The sequence below is a fragment of the Hippocampus comes genome, unplaced genomic scaffold, assembly GCF_001891065.2.
Source record: "Hippocampus comes isolate QL1 unplaced genomic scaffold, H_comes_QL1_v1.1 scaffold303, whole genome shotgun sequence".
In the NCBI taxonomy this organism is placed as follows: domain Eukaryota; kingdom Metazoa; phylum Chordata; class Actinopteri; order Syngnathiformes; family Syngnathidae; genus Hippocampus; species Hippocampus comes.
The window spans coordinates 48,209-70,942 of NW_017804747.1; the positions used below are offsets into that span (position 1 = coordinate 48,209).

Sequence of the window (22,734 nt, forward strand, 5' to 3'; positions counted from 1 at the left end):
TCCTTGAACTGGTCTGTAATCCTCCTTGAGTATTGTCTTTTGGCCAGTCTGATGCCTCGTGACAGGTTGGCCCTGGCAGTCCTGAGGCCCACCACATTTCCAGCTCTGAAGGCGGTGTTCCTGGCCCTTAGTAGCCTGCGGACCTCACCTGTCAGCCATGGCTTCTGATTGGCTTCGATGGTAATGGTTCTGGTGACCGTGACATCATCCATACACTTCCTTATGTAGGACGTGACGGTCTCCGCGTACTCGTTGAGGTCAGTTGTTGCGTGTTTGAATACACTCCAGTCTGTGGTGAAGAAACAGTCTTGGAGTGCTTCTGTGGAACCCTCAGGCCACACTCGTAGTTGCTTCCTCACTGGTTTGATGACTTTCACCAGTGGCCTGTATGCTGGCATTAGCATCACAGTGGTGTGGTCTGAGGCACCAAGGTGGGGGAGGGGGAGGGCTTTGTAGGATCCTCTGACTGTGGTGTAGACGTTATCCAGAATATTTTTGCCTCTTGTGGGAAAGTTGATGTGGCCATGTAGTTGTGGAAGCACGCTCTTGGGGTTTGCGTGATTGAAGTCTCCAGCCAAGATGAGAAAGATGTCGGGGTGGGCTGTCTGCTGCTCACTGATGTACTGATGGAGTTCAGCCAGAGCCATACTCCTGCTGTTGGTTGAGCCAGGGGGAATGTATATTGCTACCAGCAATATGGCACTAAATTCCCTCGGCAGGTAGAATGGCCGGCATTTGATGATCATAAACTCCAAGGTTGGTGAGCAGCGCTTGCAAACCACAACAGCGTCACGGCACCAGGCATCGTTGATGTAAACACAGATTCCCCCGCCGCGAGTCTTCCCCCCCTCGACGAGCTCTCTGTCTGCTCGGCAGCACGTTAGCCCAGCTAGCCGAATAGCCCAGTCCGGTACACTGTCGTTGAGCCATGTCTCCACGAAAACAAAAACGCAGCAGTCACTCACGGTTTTGGAAGATGTCCGAAGTAAGCGGATATAGTCCAGTTTGTTGTCCAGCGAGCGTACGTTGGCCAGCGTGATTGTCGGGATCGCCGGTCGATGAGGACTAGCTGCTAGCCTAGCCCGGATACCTCCGCGCTTCCCCCTCTTCTGCTTCCTGAGATTCCGTCGGTGGCGCTTCCACCGTGGGCTGGTTGCAGGAGTGGGGGTCGGTGATTGAGCAGGCCTCCGCAGCAGACCGCAGTCACGCAGCAGATCGCAGTTAAGCAGTTTGTTCGCCTTTGTTGGATTATTGTCCGTTTTTTTAGCTCTGCCGATGGCGAGCAGAAACTCGCGAGGGTATGCGCGCCTTGGTACGCTACTCAGTGAAAACAAGGAACATAAACAACACGAAGAACACTGATTTGCCGGGGGAGAGAGAGAAGCCGCTGCAGGTAGCCGCGCCGCCATATTCGAAAGCTTGCGGAGGAAGTAAAGGCGCTGGTGGGCCTTTTTCGCCAGTGAGGTAGTATTTAGGCTCCAGGTCAGGTCTTCAGAAATGTGCACACCAAGGAACTTGGTGCTACTCACCCTCTCCACTGTGGCGCCGTCGATGGTCAGTGGAGCATGCTGGGTGTGCGTTCTTCTGAAGTCCAAAACAATCTCCTTCGTTTTTTCCACATTCAGGTGGAGATTGTTGTCCTTGCACCACAAGGCCAGCCTGTTCACCTCACTCCTGTAGATCGTCCCATCGTTGTTGTTGAGGAGACCCACCACAGTTGTGTCATCTGCAAACTTAATGAAGAGGTTGGAACAGGATGAGGGAGTGCAGTCGTGGGTCAGCAGAGTGAAGAGGAGTGGGCTCAGCACACATCCTTGGGGGGCCCCCGTGTTCATCATGATGGTACTGGAGGTATTTCTGCCTACCCGAACTGCCTGTGGCCTCCCCGTCAAAAATTCCAGCAGCCAGTTACACATGGAGGTGTTGCGCCCCAGGTGGTCCAGTTTTGTGGATGAGCCGCTGCAGGATGATGGTGTTGAATGCTGAGCTGAAGTCGATGAACAGCATTCTGACGTGAGTCCAGGTGGGTGAGGGCTGAGTGGAGGGCAATGGAGATGGCATATGCAGTCGATCGATTAGGCCGATATGCGAACTGGTGAGGGTCCAGGGTGGGGGGGAGAGCAGACTTAATGTGCTGCATGACTAACCGCTCAAAGCACGTCATAAGAATGGGGGTGAGTGCGACCGGGCGGTAGTCATTGTAGCTGGAGGGGGACAACTTTTTCGGGACCGGGATAATGGTGGTTTTGAGGCATGTGGGGACAATAGCCTGGCTCAGTGAGGTGTTGAAATGTCGGTGAAGACATCTGTGAGCTCCTCAGCACAGTCTTTCAGGACCAGGGATGTTGTCAGGTCAGCTGAGCTAAAGTCCACAAATAGCAGTCTGGCATATGCCACCCTACTCTCAAGATACCTCAGAAGAAAGTGCCGAATAGTAGACACGGCATCACTCGTACTACAATTTTTAGTGTAGGCAAATTGATATTGATCCTACAGGTAAGATCGGGCCGCCCGAGCCCGACCCGAATTTCGGGTCGGGTCGGGCCTTAAAATGTCAATCATTGCTTCGGGTTCGGGTCAGGCTTCTCTCTCCCTGACTTTTTTTTTTTTTCGAGGCCGTCAGTAGTTTTGGCCACGAGAGACCGTGGTTCGCAAAAAAAAAAACAGAAGTCGCCTCATCACAACACATACTGTACTAAAGTCTTGTAATGACAATTCAAATAACTCCTTCCTGTCGCTATGATCCACCCATCATTATTCTTTTTTGTCTCTCTGCTTCTCTCTCTTATAGTGCCGCGCTAGATTCTTAAGGACGTACTGGTGCGGTGGTTTACGGCCCAATTTTCAACCCGTCAAAAGGACGGACGGCTTTAAATTTTCCCCGTCCACTCTCAAAAAAAATCCGTCAATGATAGAAAATTGTCGGTTAATGTAACCTCTTCAGAAACAGAAATATAAAAGATGTAAATGTTTATACAGTCTTGTTTAACTTATATTTCGTTCCAAAAGACAGGCTTTGTTATCAGAAATCACCCCTCCTCCTCCTGAGTCCTCACAAATAAAATATGAAACGTCGGGTTTGCTTCGGGCTCGGGCCTGCAAATCAAGTGAAGTGATCGGGCTTGGGCCGGGTCGGGCTTAAATGCCCTCGGGCCGGTTCGGGTCGGGCTCGATTTTTTAGGACCGATCTTAGCTCTAACTGATCCATTGTAGTTTCCACCTCCCTGCATAGTTTCTCTACAATGATCTTCTCTAACCCTTTCGTCACATTGGAGGTTAAGATCACTGGTCTATAATCGTTGTCATCCTGTAGACAGGGTTTTTTAGGAACCGGAATTAGAATCGATTTCTTCCAGAGCTGCAACACCTCTCTGTCTACATACAGCTGGAAGAGAGGATGCCAGGTCGGTGTTAGTTCCTCAGCGAAAGTTTTTAATAAATAAGCAGACTTATTGTCTGGTCCTGTGGCTTTGTTTACACACAGTGATTTAAAAACCTGGGTAACATTAGCTGAGTCGATTAACACCCTGTTATTAAAATCATACTGCAGATTGTACAGCAATTCAGTACACTCTTTGGAAGTATCAACTTCAAAACGCATGTAGAAATCATTTAGCTCTCTTGCCCTCACTTTCTCATCGTGAGTCAACAGGGGCTTCTTCCTAGTGCCCATGTTTGTCATGGTGCGAATTGAGTCCCACAACCTCTTTGCGTTTGAATTAGACAGGGCTTGCTCTGCCCGCTCTTTGTGTTTAGACCGTGCTGCTCTTCGTTGCCGGTTGAGATCCTTCTGGGCCAACTTCAGCCCAGCGGTGTCACTGAGCCTATGGGCTCTTTTCTTCCTTCTTATGCATTCAATAACTTCTTTCATAATATACGGCTTATTGTTTGCATATATTTTTACCGTTTTTGAGGGATAATGTGCATGCAGAAGGAGACATAATCTGTTATTAGTTCTGCAGCCTCATGAACATGTTGATTTCGTAAATAGAGGTACCACTGTACAATTAATTTATAATTTGTAATTTTTTTGTTGATGGAAGCAAATTGGAAAACACAAAATCAAATCCGCTTGAAAGAGAAATGTGTAAACAGACTTTTTTTTTTTTTACCTTGCTTTTGTCAAACAACTCTGTCTGCATGGCCTTGAGGTCTGTGTCGATTGCTGTTGCAGCCTGGTGGCGTTTCTTAGCTATCTGTTCTTCCAAGTCTTCAGTCTGAGCCCGCAGCTTCTTGTTGTCTCTCTCCAATGCCAGTTTCTCTGTCTCCAAGCGCTCTCTGCGACCCCATTCGGCTGCATTCTCCACCTGCAACCTCTCCATCTGATAGCCACATAGATTTTACTTATTATTTTATAAAAAACAAACATATCAAGTCCTTATCATCATCCACGAATAGCAGGGGGTCCACCACCGATAAAAATGGACGATATGGCCGGTGGCGCACCCTGCCATGCTGAACCAAAGCATGCTTCAATCTACTTGATCAAGAGCATTTATTTGGCTTGGCGGCAGGCAAATCTTGCTCACTTCCAGACCCAGAAATTGATTTTTCGAGTGTGTGAAGGCCTGCGTAGGTCATAACTTTAGTGTGGGACTCTGCTGTGTTCAAATACACCATGTAAAATCGAGGACTCTTCTACTCCGCACAGTCACAATTTAGAATGCCGTGCTTCGAAACTGAAACATGGCCCCATTTGATTTCATGTGAATCAGTGCTAGGTAGTACCCACCCAAATCGGTCCATCCTCAAAAAAAGCACAGTTACACCCCAGATTCTCCTCCCTTGACATCCCTGTTCGTGCGGCTTTCTTGGACATGGACATCAGGAAAATGTCCACCTAACAGTTCACAGAGGAGTTTGCATGTTCTCCCGATGCCTGTGTAGGGTTTCTCCAGGTACTCCGGTTTCCTCCCACATTCCAAAAATATGCATGGCAGGTTAATGGAACGCATTAAATCAGTGTTGCCCAACCTTTTTTGACCGACGATCTACTTTTCAAGTAAAACAACCTCCCACGATCGAGCCGTGACTGCATGTGCACGCATACGCTTACGCACGAACGAGCGCACACCCATGCACGTGTGCATACGCATGCACACACCCATGCAATGATGAGCAACAGCCATCAAGGCCGCTAACATGAACGAAACAGAAAAAGAAAGTACAAAACTTCGATTTACTTTGGCCTCCTGCAGGCCAAGAGAATAGTTACATTGTGTTGGAGGGGGATTGACGTGTCTTCCATACAGTCCTAGTTCAAATAAATGGCAATGTGTGTCACACTGGAAAAGTTAACTTATGCAGTGTAATTAAGAGTAAAGCGCAAGCATTTGAAGAGGTGTGGAGACCTTTAAAGGAATACCTCAAACAATGAAAGATTATGCTCAAGATTACAAAGTGTGACTTCTACTTTATTTCTTTGTTATTATGATAAACAAGAAAAAAAACAAGTCTTGCAAGGTATGGTTTTAGTCCTTTCATATGGCATACTGTTGTGAGTTTAACATACTGTAACTTCAGTTCTAGCTATTTTAAAAACTAGTAGATTGTAGAGATTTCAAAAATTAATTGTGAATAATCCCATTCAGAACTGCTACAAAAGGGTCCTGAAGCTTTTGTCTGTAAATATTAACTCACATTACTCTGTTACAGCCATCTCGTTACCTCTGCGTCCTGCGTCCTAGACGCATAATTTTCCCGCGGGACGCACAGTTCCAAATAATGTGCGTTTTTGGGACGCAAGGAAATTCCTCAGTCAAAACAAAAAAAACTACGCCGCAGGCCTGAGGATTTCACGGTAACCATCGGTACCGGTAGCATGCCGTTTCCGTGGTGTCATTTTGACGGTACCGAAAAATCGTTTAACCATAAAAGTCACCGCACACGACTTGATTGTACGCGATCAAATTTCTCCTGTATGATCAACACGATTTCACTGTGCCTGTATGTGTGTTTGTGGTGTGGTGTGTGAGTGTGTTTCTTCTAATTTACTTTCGTTTTGTTTTGTTTTCAGTGTTGGGGGGACGGAACAGATAACCTTATGTGCGCATGCGGGTTGCTATTTTAGTCCGCAAACTGAGGAATCGCGCGGATGAAAGTTTGAGATGGCGGCGAAAAAAACTCACCAAGGTCTACTAATTACGACATTTAAGAAATGGGAATGCCAGTCTGATTTTTCATATGAATCGTCCGAAGGGCGTATCACTAAACTCACCTGTGACGTACGCACAGAACACGAGAGCGAGATACGAGGCAGGCACCATTCCGAGGCAAGTTGGTCATTAGATCTACAGAGTATACGCTAATCGCTATGAAAAATATTATGAAACAGTCTTAGTTATCCTATAATTTACTGGTTGTAGCATGGTAACTTTAGGAATAAAACATTCGTCACAAGGTGTAGTAATGCTAATGTTAACTCTTGGTAGAACTAATGATGATGACGTGTGTTAAATTTGAAGGTTGTTTGAAAAAAAAATGCCGACCATAAAGTTTTTTTCGAGACTCGGTTGGTCGGGTTACCGGAAACACACTACTTTTTTTTCCTACGCCGAACTACAATGTGGCCAGCGACAAAAATTATTTTTGACACCCCAGCTCGCTGTATTCATGATGCCATATGAGTACAACATATTTTGATCCATTTATTTTGTTGAATAAACCTGGAGTACACAGCTGCTGATGTAATGTTCATTGTTAATGCAGTTTTCAAACATTTACCCTTATACCATTATACTTTTGAGTTTCAGAATTCTTGATTATGAATATCAGACAAAGTAGAAAGATGGATTCCCATGAACGTTTACGGAACCCAAAATTAGTTACCGTGGTTTCCCATTGGGTAATCCGACGGAACCAAAAAACGGTTCCCGTGAATTTCCGAAATGCTCAGGCCTGCGACTGAATTATTTTCATTTTTGCAGCATTTATTTATAATTGTATGTATATGTTGTTGTTTGTGTTATTATCATATGCAATTGAATAAGTAGACCATTTCAGAATTCGAAATTTGGGACTCTAAATGCATAATGGGACTCATACTTTTCTGATCAGCGAGTCCATGGGACTCGCTGGGGTTAAACTGTAAAATTATCACTGCTGTTATACAGGATTTCAAAATGTGTGAACTGCTTGTTTACAGTAATTGTACACAGTGCAATAACAAAGATTCAAAATATATATTTTTTTCAATCTTTGGAGCACTTTACTAAAATTAATATGCTATTAGGTGATTCAAAGAAGAAGAACAACACCAAAGACAAGCACATGCTATACACTAAATGAAATTGTGTTTTAATTTTAGACAGAGCAAAAGCTTTAGCTCACCTATTGGTTGCCAAGAAACACAGCGTGGCCATCAAACATTCCCCGACGATATGATCGCGTTAGTTGGTGTTTTGCCTCTGGAGGGGTGGATTTACAAGTTTTTTCAACATTTGGAATGACGTAGGGAAATTCCGGGTGACAACTGTCAGTTTCATTTACTCCCAGCTCTCGACACAGGTGGGGCAGGGTTCTTGAGTCAGTCATTGGAGTATCCACGATTTCACCCAAATGGTGCAGCATATTGTGCCTCAACCACAATGTTTCGATTTACACAAGCAAATGACCAAGGGCTGACAATGCCAGTGCCAACTGTCTTTAACAAACATCCTGTGTCTGTGGTAGCAAGAGTGAAAATTAAGCGGTTATGCTTACGCTTTTGATCTTTCGCCATCAAAGAAATTCCTGTTACCTTTTTTTGGAATGAGGAACACTGACTACCGGCGCCGGTGAAATGGAGGGGTAATTCTTCTCAGGTATACGCAAAAGATGCCAGTCGTGTGTCTTCGGCCTGAGCTGTTGCGGTATGTCCGCGGGCACGTTAACTGGCCTGACGTACCTTTTGTCAGCCAATGTGTCAGTTGGCTGACAGTCGGCCATGTTTGCCGACCACTGGCTTGGTGTATTCAGTTCTTAAGAAGTAGCTAAGAATATTCATAATTTTAGTAGCTGGGGCTTAAAACAATGTGCATCAAACAGTGAGTGTCCATCAATTAATATCAAAACAAACAAAACAAAAAAAAAAGTCTTGATTTTTCGGCTGTTACCTCAGTTCGTAATTCGGCTAGTTTCTTGTCCATACTGGTACGAGCTCCCAGTTCATCCTCCAGGTCTTCAGATATGCGACCAAGTTCATCTTGATGTATTTCCCTCAACAGATTCAGCTGGTGTAAATGGAAGAGGCGAATAATGAAAAAGTGTAATTTTACAATTAGTAATGAAACGGTTAACTGATAAACCAAGATGAAATTTCGGTTCGTTCAACATTACCATTTAAAAATGTAATTATCGCTCATACCATATGACATTATTTGTCTGTTTAACACTGGCATGACCCCAAAAGGGACATCCTGGGATCACATCCTGGGATCACCCCCAAGACTGTCCCCCTGTGGGACAGAGTGCAAGGGCAAACAGACAGGCAAAGGTGTTTGGACTAACGTCCCAAAAAGGGACACCATTGGCAACATTAGGGAGCACCAAAACCTCTGGGTCATCCCAGTGTGGGCCAAGAAAAAGAAAAGAGAGTCAAGTTTTTTTGAGTTGACAAAAAGTCCTTTAAAAGCTTCAGTACAGTTGACCTAATTTGTTCCTTGACCAGCTTGTGATTATTGATGGGTAATAATAATAATAATAATTTTTATTTATAAGCACCTTTCAAAACACTCAAGGACACTTTACAATCACGAACAAAACAATAAAACCACAGATAAAACTACAAATAATGAAAGAAGAGATGAATCTAAATGGAGTATGGGATTTCGAATAGGTGGGTTTTGAGATGGGATTTGAAGGTGGATCGAGAATCAATATTACAGATGTTAGGTGGAAGTGAGTTTCAGAGTTTGGGGGCAGAGCGACTCAAAGCTCTACACCCCATCTTGCTGAGACGGGCAGAGGGTACACAGAGGTGGAGGGAGGATGAGGACCTGAGGGAACGAGAGGGAACGGAAATTTGAATAAGATCAAACAGATAGTGGGGTGGGGGGGGGCAAGGTTTATGGATGGCTTTAAATGTATAGAGAAGGATTGTGAAGTTGATTCTAAGTTTTACAGGGAGCCAGTGGAGCTGTTGGAGGATGGGGTGATGTGATAAAAGGAGGGGGTTCTAGTGCTGATCCGGGCTGAAGAATTCTGGACCAGTTGAAGTTTATGGAGGAATTTGTGATGGGCACCGAAAATAAATGAATTGCAATAATCAATACGGGAGGTGACGAGACTGTGGACAAGGATAGCAGTAATGTGAGGGGTGAGAGACAGATGGAGACAATTGATATCACGTAGGTGGAAATATGTAGACCAGATTATGTTATTGATGTGGGAGTGGAAAGATAGTGAGCTATCGAGGATGACACCCAGGCTCTTAACATGAAGGGAGGGGGACAAAGTGGAGATAGTGAGGAAGAAACTGTCGGCTTTGTGTGGGGTGGATATGGTACAGATGAGGAGGAGTTCTGTTTTATCGCTGCTGAGTTTGTTCGTTGTTAAACCTCACTCCTCGGAGGCTTGAATGTCTCTAAGTTCAACTTCCGCTCCTACTGCAGTGAAAAGTGTTACGTTCTGCATTACATGAAATAAAGACGCTTTCTTGGAGATTTTAATCCTTTATTCTGCCACTCTGCCGGCCTCACTTGGTTTTCATTATTGACTGTTCTCTCAACCAATCCTCACGTTCCTAGCTTGGGCTACAGCAAGTGATGAGGGATAATACTTTGCATTTTGAAATCCAACAAAACGATTGCCAGCCCAACTACAACACCAACATGGACGAGGTGCCGCTCACTTTTGACATCCCAGTGAACCACACTGTAGAGAAGAAGTGGACCAGCACGGTAGCAATACGCACAACGGAGCGCCAGAAGTTGGCTTTTACTGTTGTCCTTGGTTGCCATGGTAATGGAGAGAAATGGACATCTACGGCAGCACCGGGCAAGTTATTCCGCAATCTGTGAATGGATTGTGGACACTTGGGCTTATGTGTCTGCTTGCACTGTTGTTCGAGCTTTCATAAAATCCGGCATCTTTTATCAGGCACACAATTGACAGCCATCAGACATACACTTCCTCCCACAACCGCTTTGACATACGATGGGACGCAAAAGATCATCTCCGTTTGTGTGCTTAAACTTCGGAGACACATACACCGAATTCAACCCTTAAAATGGTGGCACACATTCGACGGCCATCAGACACACACTTATTCACACACCCGCTCCAACATTCGATGGCAACAAAACATCACAAAATACACAACACATGTACATGATGAGGATTTCTTTTCCTTACACGGGAAGTTTTCTTTACCTTATGAGGTGTTAGATACTCGCCTCAATGTCTCGTGAGATGGAAATGTCACTGAAAGCTAGCACGGCTGAATGCTCGCGTGGCAGCATTAGCTTTGCCTTCCGTGAACCCCCGCCCCGCCATCCACTCTTCCTCTCGCCCTCCGATCCGCTCTCAATAATGACAATTTAAACGGCAGCTTTTGCGATTACATATTGTGCTTTATCAAATCGCAAGTACGTATACTGCAAATGCAACTAATAGTTTTGCCCTACTCCCCAGCCACTTCTTCCACCCCTTCCTGGGGGATCCTAGAGCGATCCCAGACATTGCTTGATAGCCGAGCTTCTCACCCTCTCTCTCAGGGGGAGCCTGGTAACCATGTGGAGGTAACTCATTTCAGCCACTTGTATTCTTATTGTCATTCTTTCAATCATAAGTCACACCTCGTAACCATATGTGGGGGTAGGAGTGGAGATTGAGGGGTAAATGGAGAACTTTGCATTGTGGCTCAGATCCTTTTTCATTGCGACAGATCGATGCAGAGTTCGCATCACAGCAGATGCTGCACTGATCCACCAGTCGTTCTCCTGCTCCATCCTGCCCTCACTTCTGAACAAGACTCCAAGATTCTTAATCTTAATCTTGGATTTGAGGTGCTCATTATTCATCCCAACTGCTTCACACTTGGCTACGAGCCAATCCAGTGAGACATGGAGATCGGGGCTTGAAGAAGCCAACAGTACCACATTATCTGCAAAAAGCAGAGATGCCACCTTCTCAACACTTCGGCTGAACAAAAATTCTGTCCATAAAGTTGAACAGAATCTGTGAAAAAGAGCAGCCTTGGCAGAGTCCAACCCTCATTGGAAACAAATCAGAGTTCATGCTGACAACAGATAACCGAACTGCGAAATCGGTGGTAACGAACAGCCAATATAAGGGGGTTGGGTACCCCTTACTCCCGAAACACTCCCCACAGAAGTCCCCGAGGGATACAATCGAACACCTTCTCCAAGTCTACAAAGCACATGTCGACTGGTTGGGCGAGTTCCCATGTACCCTCGAGGACCTTGCTAAGGGTGTAGAGGTGGTCCACTGTTCCACAGCCAGGACGAAAACCACATTGCTCCTCCTGAATCTGAGGCTCGACTTCCCGACGGACCATCCTCTCCATCACCCCTAAACAGATCTTACCAGGGAGCCTGAGGAGTATGATCACTCTGTCGGTGGAACACAACCTCCAGTCCTCCCTCTGAAAAAGACGGACCACCGCCCCAGTCTGCCAATCCAGAAGCACTGTCCCTGATGTCCACGTGATGTTGCAGAGGTGTGCCCACCAGAAGAGCCCCACCATATCCAGAGCCTTTCGGAATTGCGGACGGACCTCATTCACATCTGGGGCTTTGTCACCCAGGAGCTTGAAGTTCCTCAGTAACTTCAACCCCAGATATAGGAGGGCCCACCTAAGAGTCCCCAGACTCTGCTCCCTATAAGGAAAGTGTGTTGGTGGAATTGAAGAAGTATTTGAAGTGTTCTCCCCATCGAGGTCAGCAGCGCCCTTTCTCCAGTACCCACAGTGGTAATGGTGCACTGCTTGACCTCCTGAAACGCTGAATGGTAGGGCAAGGTTTTTTTCTTGTACTCAGTCTGACTGCAGCATTTGGCTATTCGAGCTACATTTCCCATGAGACATGGAAGCAGGAAGTAGTTCCAGGTATGATGAGAACACGGACGTCTGTTCGCGATGATATGAGTTAAAGTAAAAAGGAAGGAATTTGAGTAAAAGCTGAGAAATTGAAAACGCAACATCTCTACATAAGGCGCACCAGATTACAAGGCAAACTGTCACTTTTTTGACAAAAGAAAAACATTTGGAGTTCTCCTTATGGACCCCAAAAAAAGATTACTATAGTTTTGAGGCATGGATTTTTTTTTTTTTTTGTGTGTACCAATTGTTGTGGTTGAATTAGCCAAGTTAGCCATTTTTCCAAGTTCTACTTTAGAATTAAACTTTTCCCCAGGAATAATGGAACCTCTCACAGGTTTTCAAAATCTGACAACAATTTTAAAATCTTGCTTGTGATCCAGGGTACAACATGCTCTGGCCCTGTTTTTCCCTACTTTTCTGATAACTTTGCCTTTGCTGACTGACACTGTTTGAGTTTGTTTACAATGAGCAAGCTTCTTCTCTGTTTTTGGTACTTTCTGTGGTAGAGTTACACAGGGTTGGGAGTGTTACTTAAAAATGTATTCCAATACAGTTACTAGTTACCTGTTAAAAATTTAGTTGGTAAAGTAAGTCAAGCACCAAGATAATAAAGTAATGTAGCTTTGAATTACTCTTGGATAATTCCAATACCATCCATCCATCAATCCATCCATCCATTATCTGATCTGCATAGTCTCAAGAGGGTCGCACTTGCGTGCTGGGGCCTATAGCAGGTGGCGTCGGCCAGTTGGCGGGGTTTCAACCTGAATCGGTTGCCCGCCAATCGCAGTGCACACATAGACTAACAACTGGTCGTGCTCACAATCCCACCTGGGAACAATTTAAAGTGTTCAGCCAACCTATCACGCATGATTGTGGAATGTGGGAGGAAACTGGAGTTCCCGGAGAAAACCCAGGCGGGCACGCGGAGAACATGCAACCTCCACACAGGAAGGCCGGACCTCCCTACTGTGGGGTAGACGTGGTCCAATCGAAGCCCAGTGAGCAAACGCGTAAGACAGGCATTGTCCGAGTTTTTACTCGGACAAAGTTAAAGAAATGACTGGACACACAGGGAAGATTGGCTTTCTGATCGGCGGAAGAGGATCTCTGAGGGCAAACGACGGTAGTTGCCCCGTGGTCACTCTCAGAGTTCCTTGTCCTCCAGTCGGACTTTTTTGTTGACATATGTAAAACACAAAAAAAACAATGCCCCCAATATTTGCATACCACTCCCCTGGTCCGGCCAGGAATCCATTTGTGATGGTCTTAGAAGGTATGTCAGTACTGACCTGGTTAGTGACAATTGCATTAATGGACAATAAACAGCTTCCGTCAGCGCTTAGTCCATTAGTTTTTGGAAGTTTCAGGTCATTCGTCAGCAAAACGGGTGTCCGTCAGTGACTTATTGACTGACCTTCTGTCAGTACTGATAGAATGCCCACCTCTGGTTATTGTATCGGTGAGGAGAAGTAGGAAGCTATCGGTAAAAAACAGTTATCGTGCATTCCTACATCAAGGTAATGTGTTTTGGGACATTACGTAAAAGCTTTGATTGGGAGCAATATAATTCCCAGTCCAACAATGAAAACGTGTGCCTTACCTGTTTTAAGACTTCCTGTTTATTCTTGCTCAGCTCCTCATATTTAAGTTTCCACTGACTGAGCTCTATCTCCAGCTTCTCAATGCTCTTACTCAATGCAAGGTTGTCTCTGTGTATGACAAAAACATATAAGACAAATAAATTATCACAGGTGGTCATGTGGCCCGCGAAAGCAAATCAGGTGTGACAACTTCCATGAATCTGTCGCAAAATTTCAAATGATCCTGTGTAATTCATAATAATGTTGAATTTTTGTGACCCGTTTTTACACACATACACACACATTTAACAGCGGCTAGATAGCTCAGTTGGTAAGGCACCGGGTTTGGCGTACGGTAGACTGAGGTTCGATTCCCGCGGTGTGGGTCCTTGGGCAAGACCCTTTACACTAATGCCTACCTCATAACATGATGAGAGACAATAAAACAAATGACATGCCGGCTCAGATGTTGCCCAGCCAAACAAGGTCTGCGTCAGGGAACCAGAGCACCTTGATGAAAAATGGGCTACTGGAACAAAGCGGAGATGGGCGAGATCCGATAATATGGCTCGGTTGGAATGCTACTACTCAAGCAACCCTAGTCAGAGGGTTTACATGCAGAGAATGTGGGCTGAATGGTTACTTCGAAACCCACAGTCACGGTTGACCACGAAACAACGAGTAGCTCAGTGTTCCAACATCCACAAACACAGATTCCAGGGTGAAGGGCCCCAGGCTGCCAGATCAGAGGAGGAGGATGTTAAACCAGAGATTGGGAGGCAAGCCCCAATGAATGAAATGCTGAGCGAGGCAGCAACTGACCTGAAAGCTAAGATCATGGCGAGAATGAAGGCTCGCCAAACTAGATTCATCATGATGGTGCTAGTATTTCTGCCAACACGTACTGCCTGTGGTCTCTCTGTCAAAAAGTCCAGCAGCCAGTTACACATGGAGGTGTTGAGCCCCAGGTGGTCCAATTTGTGGATGAGCTGCTGTGGGATGATGGTGTTGAATGCTGAGCTGAACATGATGCCAATTCTAAGCCATTTACCCAAGTGTCCATCAAATGTGGAATAGACCAATGTGATGTACTCTCCCCACTGCTGTTCTGCATATGACTGAACCCCCTAAGCCAAGTAATGGCCAAGACAGGCTATGGATACCACCTCAGAAATGGAGCCACGATCAGTTACCTCCTCTACATTGATGACATAAAGCTGTATGCTAAGAGCGAAAGGGACATAGACTCCATGATCCACATAACGAGGATCAACAGCAGTGACATCGGGATATCTTTCGGGCTTGAGAAATGTCATCGGATGGTGACTAAGAGAGGGACTGTGCATGGGAGGACAAGACCCTACATGGGATGTACCACTGGACCATAACTGAAGTGGCTGATCTCAAGAAGTCCTACCAGTGGCTAGAGAAGGCTGGCCTGAAGGACAGCACAGAGGCACTCATCCTGGCTGCTCAGGAGCAGGCCCTGAGCACCAGAGCCATAGAGGCCCAGATATACCACACCAGACAAGACCCAAGGTGTAGGTTGTGCAGAGAGGCACCACATAACTGCAGAGTGTAAGATGCTGCCAGGGAAAGCTTACATGGAACGCCATAACCAGGTGGCTGGCATAGTCTACCGAAACATCTGTGCGGAAAATGGACTGGAAACCCAAAGATCAAAATAGGAAACACCTCCAAAGATGTGGAGAATGACCGAGCGAAGATCCTGTGGGACTTGCAGATACAGACTGACAAGATGGTAATGGCATATAGAGAAAGGGCAGAGGAAAGCCGTTGTAGTGGATGTAGCGACCACAAGTGATGGAAACATCAGAAAGAAGGAACACAAGAAACTGGAGAAATACCAAGGGCTCAGAGAGGAGCTGGAGAGAGCCTGGAAGGTAAAAGTGAGCACTCGGGGCAGTGACCCCCAAACTGGATGAGTGGCTGCAACAGATCCCGGGAACAACATCCGACATCTCAGTCCAGAAAAGCGCAGTCCTGGGAACAGCAAGGATACTGCGCAGAACCCTCAAGCTTCCTGGCCTCTGGGAGAGGACCCGAGCTGAATGGGGGACGCCCCGAGGGGTGAGACGAGAAATTTATATATATATATAGAGTCATACATCGGTTTTCGACCATAATCCGTTCCAGTAGGCTGTTCGAAAACCGATTTGTTCGAAAACCGAAACCACGCTCTTTAAAAAAAAAAAAATCTTGATTGAACACGTCTGTTCACCGTGGAACGGGGAAGCGTCACTTCCTTGTGTAAGGAAGGCGAGGGGAGTCAAGTGACGCATTCAAGTGTGCTCAGTTTCTTCGAGAACCGAAATTCGGTCGTCATCCGAGGCATAAAAAACTCGAAATTTTTGGTCGAAAACCGATTTGGCCGAGAACAGAGACGTTTGAAAACCGAGGTTTGACTATATAGATTGATGGATAGATAGATAGATATAAACAACTGGACAGACAGTCACATTACTTTTTAGTTCCCAAGTTACAATTCAAACAAAATTCACACATTTCATATTTCTTTAACATACTCTCTTTCGTTATTCCTTTGAATGTGATGCCTGACTTGGATCCTTTGATTTCTTTGTTAAGATTGTTCCATAAAATGATTTCTTTTACAAAAACACAATGTTCCAATCGGTTTCGTCCTGAATTTCGTTTTTGTAATCTCTGTTCCTCTTAACTCAAGTTTGCTTTCTTTTTTTCAAATCTTTTCTGAATGGGATTGGCTCATTTTTTGGTGAACTTTCATCATAAATTGCAGAATACTGTAATCTACTAATTCACAGAATTTCAACAATTTTAACTTAGATTTGTTGGATCGATCTGCTTATGGTTTTTGACTCATTATTCTTAGGCTCTTTTTTGCAAAATAAAAATTGAGTAAATGTTTTGCAGGCATTTCTTCTTACTAAAATTGAGTATTTCTTAGTTTTATGACATTTCTTAAAGCCAGACAGGTGGTATTTTCAATAAAATTAGTTTTGTGAAACATCTGTGATTGGCCTTTTTTTCCGCCAAAATTTTTAAACTTGGACCTCATAAGTGACAATTTGGTGAATGTAATATTTTTTTCAAAAATCAATGCTATTGGTCAGTGGCATAGGAGGGCTTTCCCTCCCATTCCACACCTGTTTTTCATCATATCATCATCTCTCGCGTGTTAAAAGGGACTGCCAAACCATCAACGGATAATTCGCATTGCTCACGACTCTCGTCCAAGTGCTTGTTTTCTGGGCCTGCTACGATCTTGCTCCTAGTCATAGTCTTGTAAAGAATTTCATTGTTTTGTTCCATTTTTGCACTGATGTTGTTTGTAGCATTATCCTCAGTGTGTTTTGGTCTTACTTGTGGTTGGCTTTCCCTTATCTTTTTGCAGCAAGTGATTCTGCGTTATTGTTTCCCTTGCCTTTTGCAAGCGCTTTGGTGAGTCTCGTTCTTCTCCTGGTTATTTGTTACCAACGTTTTATGTTGTACTTTGTTGGTCTCGCCACCTTATTTTGTAAATAAACAATTTTTGTCCTCAATCTTATCCTGCTCTGTATTTGTGAGATCCCCTTCTGTTCCAGACTGATCCAGAACCATAACAGTGAATGGTTGAACAATCATGCCATCTTTCAGGTCTCCTGAAAAGTCATTATTTTGGAGGTACAAATTTCAACCCGACACCAGCCATATATTAGGTTTTAGAACGATACTTAGCTTCAGTTTGTGACCAAAATGTAGCGAGCATTACATGTTGCATCAGGTACATTGAAATTACAAATTTGATTCCAATTACCGTATTTTCTGCACTAAAAGGCACACCTAAAACCCTTCCATTTTCTTAAAAGCTCATTGTGCGCCTTAAAATCCAATGCGCCTTGTGTATGGTTATTACGATAATATGTCTACCCCAAAATGGCTCCTTGTTAGAGACATGCTTACAACGCAGAGTTCAAACTTAACGCGATCGCGTTATGCAGTTGAACACGAAAATAGAGCAGTGGCAAGAGAGTTCAGTTAACGAGTCAATGTTGTAACTTGCTATTGGTTAAGTGAACTGTCACTGCTTTATTAAACAAGTTTTACTGACATCTGATCGTTCTGTAGCAAGGCCACTCAAGAGCTAAGCTTAGCTGTTGTCGTTTGTTCAAAGCTTCTTTGATCTGTGACGTGGTTGCGTCGGCGCTGATTGGTTGAACGATGTACGTACGTGCTCGCGCTCACGCGCGCACAGCAGAGAGCAGCATACTATGGACTGCTGAGACGTGCTTCACTCAAGTGGCGTTGCTACAGTTCTGTTGGTATTTCCTTGAGCGTAGCTCCATCTAGTGGATGCATTGTAGATTGCGTCTTATAGTGCGGGGCGTCCTATATATGAAAAAAATTACAAAATAGGCCATTCATTGAAGGTGCGCCTGATAATCAAGTGCGCCTTTTAGTGTGGAAAATACGGTACTCTCTTTGTTCTCGTTCACATTCTCTGGCAGTTGTCATTTTCTCCCATATTTTAGTGCAAGCTGGTTTCGAACTCATCGTGCGGCAGGCCTTCAATTCTTGAAAAACAACTGCGGAACTTAAAATATCACTAAGAACAATTATTTCCTTTCCTGCCTTGTTTTACTGTTGGACTTCGTTCCTTGCATTTTTCAGAGCAAAGAACTTTGTATTTCTCATATGAATTTATTGATTGTATTGATTAAACTTTATTAATTGGAAATGTTAAACATTTTTACTCCATTCTCTTTGAATCGTTTGCTTTGAATTCATGATTTATCAAATTGTCCAAATTGAAAAATAATTGTTAAATTGAAATTATTTTTATTTTACTGCGAAATAAATGAACATTTATGACCACAAACAACAAAACAAAAGCACCGAAAATTGGTACTGTTGAGTACCGGCATCGATTCCCAGATACAGAGAATCGAAAACCGAACCGGTTCAAATGTGAAAGGTACCCATCCTTATTAAGCAACTTATGGGCTGGTAACCGAAGTCAAGTTTATAAATGTATTTTGTGTACCGTATTTTCCGCACTATAAGTTGCACCGAAAAGTCATCCATTTCCTTAAAAGCTCCCAGTGCGCCTTAACATCCGGTGCGCCTTGTGTATGGTCATTACGGTAATATGTTGACCCCCAAAATGGCTCCTTGCTGGAGACATGCTTACAATGTTCATACCTGTCAACTTTTCGGAGCACCAAACTTTATAAACTACCAAAAAAATCCTTATAAAGAGCAAACAACCCTTATAACATACCAAAGCATTTTATATGTCAAAATAACGGCAGAAAAAAACCCACGAAATATGAATGATATATTTGTTTCCTTGTAGAACTTGTTTGTACACTACCGAAGTATGCAATGAATACTCTGCTGTTTTCAACTAGGAACCACGTGATTTACTGGAAAGTTACCGGAAATGAAAGCATTCGAGTAGACTAGCACCATTCTGGGCAAAAGCAAACGGAACTACGTGTTAGGGGAAAAAAAAACAAAACAAAAAAAACCCGGAAATTTTCAGAATCCGTATGATTTGTGCGATATGGCCATATACGTAAGATTCACCACAAAATCCGTATGAACTATGGCTAAACCGTATGAGTTGACAGGTATGAATGTTATACCTTGCTGTTGGTTCAGTGAACTGTGTCACTACTTTATTAAATAACTTTTTGTTGCAGCTCCGAAAAAAGGAGAGCTATGGTGTTGTTTTTTAAAACGCACACTTTATAAATGGTTTTCACAGTCTCAACAAATACAGGTACTGTACGTCTTTGTCCATCTCTGTGCCTTCTCTTCTTCCATTCAACTCGAGAGGAGTTCAGGGGCGCCTCCAAAACAACGTAAGTTAACGATTCCTTCATTGAAACTACGAAAATTGAAAACAATGCATCAAAACATAAAATCAAGTGATGAAATCACAAAATAAGTCTATAGCCTCCCTACAGAATTTATTTTGTGATTTACTTGTTTGTGAATACAGTACACAACAAAGGAATAAATAACACTTCTGAGACAGTCCAGTCTCCTACATTTTACTGACATCTCAAGTCAAGTCAAGTACAACTTTATTGTCAAATGTGCTGTACAGCACAGATGAAATTTCCTCCCTCTTGAACAGACAACATCTGATCGTTCTGTTGGAGCTACGCTCAAGGAAATGCCAAAATAAATTCTGTAGGATTTATTTTGTGATTTCCTCGCTTGATTTTCTGTTTTGATGCATTATTTTCAATTTTCGTAGTTTCATTGAAGTGATCGTTAAGATACGTTTTTCGGAGGCGGTCATGAACGCCTCTCGAGTCGAACAGAAGGAGCGTAGCTCTATCTAGTGGATGCATTGTAGATTGCCCCTTGTAATCCAGTGCATCCAAAATATGAAAAGAATTACAAAATAGGACATTCATTGAAGGTGCGCCTCATAATCCAGTGTGCCTTTTAATGCGGAAAATACGGTACCCTAAAAGCACAAGTGAGATTGATAAATTAAACCCATTGACAATTTCCATCGCGACTGTTGGAAAACTGTGTGACGCACTCTCTCTCCTTCAACAGGACCTTCTGGGACTCGTCCAGACGAAGTTGCAAAGCATGGAGTTTGCTTAAGTCGTCCTCTGTGGCACTTATATCACCCCACAACTGCCTGTTGCGTTCTTGCCGGCTCACACCAGAAGAAGAGCGTGTACCAGATGGATTAATGCCACCATGGCCACTTTGACTGTCCCAGGCCCCTTGGGTGTCACCAACTGGACTTCGTATATTCAGCACAGACTGAAAGAGCTCCATTTCCTGTGGGTACAAAATAAAAAACAAACAACCATGTATTGAAAACACCTGAACAATGTAAAATTGATCAAGACTAAATCAGAAATAAGATGTTAATGAATCCATATACTGTTCAGTTCAACAAATGCTTCCATTTCATCAGGTCGCACAGTGCAAGTGCAAGTTTTAATGCTCCAAGTGGCACATCGAGCAAAGGTGCTCCAACACTGTGCCCGTCTGTCAGACTGCACAAATTCAGGTTCAATAAATCAACCAACCAACCAACCAACCAATCAACCAATAAACCAAACTTTATTCATATAGCACTTTTCATTAAAGAAAAAAAGCGCAACTCAAAGTGCTGAAGAGTTAAAACATTTCAAACTTACAACATAAAACGAGGACCCCTTCCACTCAAATTCTTCCCATATAAATGAAACAATACAAGTCTGTAAGTGTATTTTGTACAATGTGGTCACTGATCAGGCCCCAATGGTTTCTACAAAAACAACATGGACCTGGCAGCAGTCGCTGATCAGGTACTACAACTACAACTACTACGACTACTACAACAATAACTACAACTAATACGAAATATAGTAATGATAATTTCTACAAAAACAAATAGGGACCTTGCAGCAGTCGCTGCATTGGAATTTTTTTTAAATGGAGTAAGTAAGAATAAAAGCTATTTTGATCAAATATGACCTCTATAAGCAGCATGGTGTTCGACTGGTTACCACGCCCACCTCAGAGTACAGCAGTCAATGCTGGGCTTTGGCCTACCTGTGTTTACATGTTCCCCCCGTGCCTGCGTTGGTTTTCAGTGGGTAAACTGGTTTCCTCCCACATTCCAAAAAAATGCATTGTAGGTTAATGGAAAACTCTAGCTTGTCCCGAGGTTTGACTGTGAGTGTGCATGGTTGTTTGTCTATGTGTGCCCTATGATTGTCTGGCAACCAGTTCAGCGTGTAGCTTGCCGTCTGCCTGAGGACAGCTGGGATGGGCTCCAGCAAACCTGCGACCCTCATGAGGATATGCAGCTCGGATAATGGATGGGTGGATCTCGAAAAAAAAAGGCAAAAACTGAGGCAAAATTTCAAAGAAAATTAAAAATGCCCGGCTTCCTTTTGAGTTTCGAGAAGGGCTTCAGACACTTTTTTGTAGGTTTTGGGCTGTTACCTGTGCCTTCAACTTTTGGTACCTCTTGGTGAAATGTTCAACTTGGGCTGTTCAATTAAAAATTTGGAGAGGGCCCAACGAAGCCATTCTTTATGTAACTGCAAAATAAACTCATTGCTGTGGGTCTAATTGTGAACGTGGGTGGATTGCGTATAAAAAAAAAAAAAAAAAAAAAAAAGTCTGCTTGAAATAGTGTGTGGCAATGCTTCTGCTTCTTCAGCTTTATTTTCTATTCAAATTGCTTGGTGCTATTCTAACTGAGTCTCTACTGGTTTATGATCGTCAATCTTTGTTGGTTTTTCATCAATACGTCGGAGGTGAGAAAATGTTGCCTGTTTCTAGCAGACATACCAGCTGACCTCTTACGCGATCACACACGCAGCTGGTGAAGCTAAAATGGGAACTGAAAAACGGTTCGAGCTCTATCGTGGCACGCCATCGTAGCACCACCTGTAACCTGGCAACTCATAACTGATACCAGTTGTTGGCTCTTCCGAAGCGCCACGGCATTGCTGTCTTCCACACCTCCTTTGACAAGGGATCCATCTTCAGCTCTTGCAGGAATTTCTACAAGCTTGGCATAGAGACAAGGCATCTCCTCCTGTTGTTGCTCCCACAAGGATTGTGTTGCTAAACGCCCGGTTGTTGATGAACAAATGCATATCCTGAGGGAGTATTTCCTTTTCCAGTGACCTGGATTTCCTCTGTCTGATGGGAGACTCGGACATTTACTGGTGAATATAACGCTTTCACTGAATTGTCACCACCTGACTGTGCCTTCTTGGACTCCCTAAAGACTCCAGGCCGTGGTGGAGGAACAGTGAGAATTTTTTAAAAAACAATTTAAATGTAAACGGTGTAAATTCACCACATCAATCACCAACTTTGAAGCAACTTTCTTTTAAGTAGGCCGTGCTGTCCCCGTGGTCTGCGCTGCCATTTACCATCCTCCTAAATACAATAAAGACTTTTCAAATCTTGCCAAAATCATGCTCAGATATGATCATATTCTCCTCATGGGGGATTTTAACATTAATGTGTGTTGTCCTCAAAAACCACTAGCAAAGGACTTTTCAAGATTTATTGACTCTTAATTTTGTGCAAAATGTGACAAGCCCGACACATGAACAAGGAAATATTTTAGACCTAGTTCTTGCTTAT

At 43.9% G+C, this 22,734-nt stretch overlaps 1 protein-coding gene across 2 annotated transcripts in view; it reads right to left on the minus strand.

Annotated features, from left to right (window-relative positions):
• The window catches only part of ccdc102a (coiled-coil domain containing 102A), a 66,417-nt gene that overhangs the window by 19,262 nt on the left and 24,421 nt on the right, over positions 1 to 22,734 (minus strand). The window contains exons 4-7 of one of the 2 annotated variants that reach the window (XM_019867149.1): positions 20,165 to 20,415; positions 13,644 to 13,752; positions 8,094 to 8,210; positions 4,113 to 4,322 (exon numbers count right to left, since the gene is read on the minus strand). In XM_019867149.1, coding sequence (XP_019722708.1) covers positions 4,113 to 4,322; positions 8,094 to 8,210; positions 13,644 to 13,752; positions 20,165 to 20,415 — 687 coding nt within the window. The remainder of the gene's footprint in view (positions 1 to 4,112; positions 4,323 to 8,093; positions 8,211 to 13,643; positions 13,753 to 20,164; positions 20,416 to 22,734) is intronic. The other variant, XM_019867976.1, reaches the window with a different exon arrangement.